Below are 6045 nucleotides of genomic sequence, written 5' to 3' on the forward strand. Positions count from 1 at the left end.
ACCCAAGTAGTTGAATTTTTCATTCAAAAAGATTAATGTATAACAAAATAATTAAACTCTTAACCAACGATAACTTTTGAACTTAAAATATAATTATTTAACAAAAAAAATGATTTATGAACAAAGCGATTCAACCAAATTTTTAAACAAGTTAGTTGAATTATCAAGCAAAGAAGAACGATTTTAAATCAAAAAGTTGCATTTTCATACGGAAAAATTTAATTTCTTCTATAACAGATGAAGTTTTAAATCAAAAAGATAAATTTTCAAAGAAAAAATAGTTGAATTTTTTGTTGAAAAAGATTTCAAGTCGAATTTTCACAAATTATAAATTTTTAAGCAATAAATTATTTTATAAGAAAAAAAAACGAAATTTTCAATCCAGAAAGAAGAATTTTTAACCAAAAAGGATGACTTTTTAACAAAATTGTTGAATTCTCTAGCAAGTAGTTGCATTTTTATCAAAAAGTATGAAATTTATCTTAAAGCAGAAGAATTTTTTATTACAAAAAAAGTTGAGTTTTCATCTAAAAAAGACTTCAGTAACATCAAAAATGGAATTTTTGTAACAAAAAAATAAGTTTCTAAGAAAAAAATTGAATTTTCAATCCAAAAAGACGAATTTTTTCAACCAAAAAGGATAAAATTTTATCAAAATAGCTGAATTTTCTACCAAATAGTTGCATTTTTATCAAAAAAAGATTAAATTTCTGCTAAAGCAGGTAAACTTTAAAATAAGAAAGACAAAATTTCAAAAAAAGAGTTGAATTTTCAACCGAAAAGTTAACGAAAGAATGCAATTTTCTATTAATTAAAATAAATTCTGAGATTCTCATAAATTCTCAGAGAATTTATTTCTCGGTTATATTTTTGGTAATACTCTCATTCTCGTTACACGTGTCGCCATCTGTGATTGATCGAGTGTAACATTGCTCTCGACTTGTTAGTTCCAGAATTGATAAGCGGTGTTATTTTTCGTCAGAACCGTGTCTAAGAAATTTCGTGCTGCGAGAGTTAAATTTAAAAATGAGTTATAATTACAAGTTTTTCGAACGGACTCGTCAATATAACTCAAAATTAATGCACAATTCTAATATTACCTACCTCCTCAATACGGACCGCAAAAAACGGTTGGAGAAATTTGTGCGAGTGTTTACAAACAATACGGTTACATACAAATTTTACGTTTTTTTTTTGTTTTTTTTTAAATAACAATGACAATGAGACAGCCAATTTAAAAATGCAAACGAGAACAATTTTCTTTCTCTTTTAAAGTACGTGATTTATTATGCTGAGAAATTTTCACGTTAAAATTTTCAACTTCCTGATTCCAATTTAACTCTTAAAGTGCATTTTGGGTATCGGACACCCCAAGAAATTTTCAAACCCTTATATACCATACTTAATTCGAAAAAATTGATTAAGTGTCCCCATCTAGCTTTAGTAGGAGACACGCAGTCTGCTAGCAGCAGCTGCTGAAAGTGGAGGTAAAGAAATCGTGGAGGTGCAAATAAATATCTTTTTTTAAAGCACCCATGTTGCATAATTTTTTTTTTATGAAAGCAAACCACTTCAAAAGTATAATCATAAATGTTCAGGTTAAAATAAATAAAATTGCGTGAGTTATGAATTTTAAAGTAAAAACTCCATTTTTTCACTTTTTTAAATAATTTTTTTTTAAAAGTTAAAATAAATAAATGGCTATAAAAACAACTCTACATTATAAAAGATACCTTCAACTATATCGGATAATTTTGTTGTGAAAAAATATTCAATAGGGGTTAAACAATACATGATTAAATACGCTGGGGTGTTAAACACCCACAGTGCACTTTACCGTGATTTTTACCATGTATGTACTTTGAGGGTTAAATTAGGTGTCAGTACTTATCCAATGACGATATTCCGCCACTGGAGAAAATCTACCTGTTTTTTTCTGGACTAATTTCTCATATTCCTTGATCATTAACATTCAAATACCAGCATTTTAACCCTAGGATACTTTTAACAAAACACCTTTTATACACGGAATAAAACAGCATTTCAGATACAAATTAAAAATTTTCAAATTTATTAAACCAAAAAGATGAATTTTCAGCAACTAAGAAATTTTCACCTAAGAAATAGATCAAAGATTATTTAAAATCCATGAATTCAAAAAAATCCAAGAAATTTAAGGAATTCCATGAATTTAAAGAATTCCAAGTAATTCAAAGGAATTTTAAGAAATCCAAAGGAATTTCAAAAAATTCCATGAATTCATAGAATTCCAAGAAATTCAAAAGAATTTGTTAAAATCCAAGGAATTTCATGAATTATGAAAATTCCAATAAATCCAAAAGAATTTTTAAAAATCCAAACGAATTCTAAGGATGCCAAACGAAATTGTAATAAATTACAGGGAATTTCATGAATTACGAAAATTCCAACAAATACAAAGGAATTTTAAGAACACCAAAGGAATTCCAAGGAATCCAAAGGAAATTCCCAGGAATCCCAAAGAAATTTCAAGGAATTCAAAGGAAATTCCATTAATTCAAAGAGTTCCACAAGATCTAAAGAATTTTAAGAAATCGAAAGATATTACATAAATTTTGAAAATTACAAAGGAATTTCAAGGAATCCTAAGGACTCCATGAATTCAGAGCATTCCATGATACCCCAAAAAATTCCATGAATTCTCGAAAGAATTCCGAGAATTCGAAATAATCCAAAGAATTCCAAAAATTCGAAAGAATCCAGGGAATTCCAGAAATTCCGAGAAACCCAAAGGAATTCCATGACTAAAGAAGAAGGCTAAGAAATTCAATAGAACTTTAAGGAATTCGAAGAAATCCCAAGGAAGTCTATAAATACCAATAATTCCAAGAAACCCAAAGGAATCCCATGAATTCAAAAAGTTCTAAGAAATTCAAAAGAATTTGAAGGAATTCAAAGGAATCCCAAAGAATACAAAAGAAATTCCAAGGAATCCAAAGGCATTCCAAGGTATCCAAAGGAATTTCAAGGAATCCAAAGTAATTCCATTAATTCAGAGTATTCGATGGAATACAATAGAATTTCGTGAATCCAAACAAATTCCACGAATTTAAGGAATTTCAAGAAAATCAATAGAATTTTAACCAATTCCAAAGAATTCAAAAGAAATCCCAAGGAATCCAAAGGAATTCCAAGGAATCCAAAGTAATTCCATTAATTCAGGGTATTCGATGGAATACAATAGAATTTCATTAATTCCATGAATTGATGGAATTCCAAGAAAATCAATAGAATTTTAAGGAATTCAAAGGAATCCAAAAGAATTCAAAAGAAAATTCTAAGGAATCCAAAGGAATTCCAAGGTATCCAAACAAATTCCTAGGAATTTCAAGGAATCTAAAGTAATTTCATTAATCCCCATAACTCCATGGAATACAATAGAATTTCATGAATTTAAACAAATTCCATGAATTCAAGGAATTTCAAGACATTTAATAGAATTTTAAGGAATTCAAAGGAATCCCAAAGAATTCAAAAGAAAATTCCAAGGAATTCCATTAATTCGGAGTTTTCGATGGAATACAATAGAATTTCACGAATTCCAAACAAATTCCACAAATTCAAGGAATTCCAAGAAATTCAATAGAATTTTAAGGAATTCGAACGAATTCATAAATTCTGAGAATTTCATGGAATACAAAAGAATTTCATAAATTCCAAAGAAATTCAGAGAATTCGAAGAAATTCAATAGAATGTCTTTTTTTTTTTTGTAAATCAACTCAAAAAATCGAAAGCTAAATTCTAAAAAAGTCGAGTAAATAATTCCATAAACATCCAGAAATAAATAATAAATAAATAATTATATAATACAAATAAAATAAATATATAAATAAAAATTGAATGAAATTAACATTATATTTTATATAAATAGAAATATAATATATAAATATAATATAAATAAAAATAAAAATAAATAAAAATTACCTCTTTCGCCTTCGCTTTGAGCTTGGCCTGTTCGGGATCCTCCGTTTTCGCTCGACTCTTCGCGGCGCGCAGCAACATTTCTCTTTCGTGCTCCTCATGCCTCCTGCGCTCTACCCTGTCTAAATCTTCCAAAAATTTCAGCTGCGTTCTCACATCCTGTGACACCTCATACCTGGGATCCATCTTTAACACAAATCCACAAATTCCCTCATTTCTCTTTAAAGTGGCATTATTTTTCTTATTTTTTATGTAGAAATTTCTTCAGTTTTTCCAATTATTACATATTTAAATTCAATACATTTTTATTTTCAAAAAACAACTATTTTATTAATTATTATATTTATTTTCATTGTTGGTTTATATTATAATAATTCAAACGAAGGATCATTAAAATAATTATAAATTAATTTTTATTCAAATTTTTAAATAATACTTAAAATTGTATAACTATTCTCATTAATATTAATATCTTATCAAATTTTTTATCAATTTTAGGAATTTGTCTAGTAATTCAAATTATTTCATTTTTATAAATTTTTTAAATAAAAAAAATAATAATTTTATTGCCAAACGTTGTATCTATAAAATTTATCTGTATTTTCATAAATCATTTATTAATCAATTACACAAAAATTTAATAATCGAGTTATTATAAAAATTCCATTTGTCTAAAAATTTAGACAAATCTTTCAAGTTTAAAATAAACGTCACGGTTATATTCATTTGATAAATAAAAACTAATAGTCTTCGATTGAAAGACTGTTTAAATTTAAATAAAATTTTCAATTAACATTTTAATTTATTTTATTCTATTCAGGGTTTCAACAGAAGGCAAATCAATCCCGTCCCTAGAGATTTAATAAATATCTTTAATTTAGAAAGCTTTAACGAAATATATTATAAAATATTCTTAAATATATGAGCACCATCGATTAATTAAATAATACTAAAAATATATTTAATTAATAATTTCTTGAATTTCTAAGTTTTCAAGTAAAAATATTGCAGAATTTTGAAATGAATTTTGAAAAAAAATAGTTCAATAAATACTAAATTAAAAAATTAATTAATTGAAGAAATTAATTACCAAGTTAAATAAATACCAAACAGTTGAATTTTAAATTTAAAATATCCTTTTTCCCATCAACTAGCTGAATTTTGAAATGAAAAAAATCAGTTTTCAGCCAAAAATGAAATAGTTAAATTTTTAGTTAAAATTAATTTCCCACAAAAAAAAAACAAACAAATTTTGAAACAAGTGATAAATTTTCACTGAAAAAAATTAATTTGTACCAAAAAAGGACGAATTTTCAACAAAATACATGACATTTCAACTAAAAAGATAAATTGTAAACCAAAAATCGAATAGTTAGATTCTCTTTTTAAAAAATTGATTTTTTTACACAACAAAACAACAAATTTTTAACCAAAAAGTTGAATATTCAACTAAAATGGTGAATATTTAAGTGGGATAGTTTTATTTTCAATCTAAATATGGATTTCCAACCAAAAATATTCCTTACTACAAAAAAAGACGAATTTTTAACCAAATTAATCAATTTTAAACGAAAAAAGGTAAATTTTCAAACAAAAAATTGAATAATTTAATTTTCAGTTAGAAAAATTAGGTTTTAAACCAATAAGAAAAATAAACAACAAAAGTTAAAAGCCCTCCGTAGCAAAAGTTAAAGTTTCGATTAAAAAAAATTAATTTTCAACTAAAATGATGAATCTTAAACGAAAGGAAGAATTTTTAAACACCAAGATTAACTTCCAAAGTAAAAGATAATTTTCTGCAAAAAAAAAATATTTTTTTTAACTAAATGCGTGAATTTTTAATTGAAACATACAAATTTTCATCTATATTGTTGAATTTTGAACTAGAAAAGATCAATTTTCAACCAAAAATAGAACAGTTAAGTTATCAGTTAAAGAAATTACTTTTCAACTTGAATCGTTAAATTTTATTCCTTTTTAACTGAAATCGTTGAATTTTATTCCTTTTAACCTTCAAAGATAAATACAATTTGCTACTAAAAAAAATCGATTTAAAAAAAAAATACGTGAATTTACAATTAAAA

General features: G+C 25.4%; 1 protein-coding gene across 2 annotated transcripts in view; it reads right to left on the reverse strand.

The window, feature by feature from the left end:
• The window catches only part of LOC117177144 (transcription initiation factor TFIID subunit 4), a 69753-nt gene that overhangs the window by 17833 nt on the left and 45875 nt on the right, over positions 1-6045 (reverse strand). For both annotated transcript variants that reach the window (XM_033367645.1, XM_033367644.1), the window contains exon 9: positions 3965-4147. In XM_033367645.1, the coding sequence (XP_033223536.1) occupies positions 3965-4147 (183 nt within the window). The remainder of the gene's footprint in view (positions 1-3964; positions 4148-6045) is intronic.

Source organism: Belonocnema kinseyi, chromosome 7 (genome assembly GCF_010883055.1).
Source record: "Belonocnema kinseyi isolate 2016_QV_RU_SX_M_011 chromosome 7, B_treatae_v1, whole genome shotgun sequence".
NCBI classification, from domain to species: domain Eukaryota; kingdom Metazoa; phylum Arthropoda; class Insecta; order Hymenoptera; family Cynipidae; genus Belonocnema; species Belonocnema kinseyi.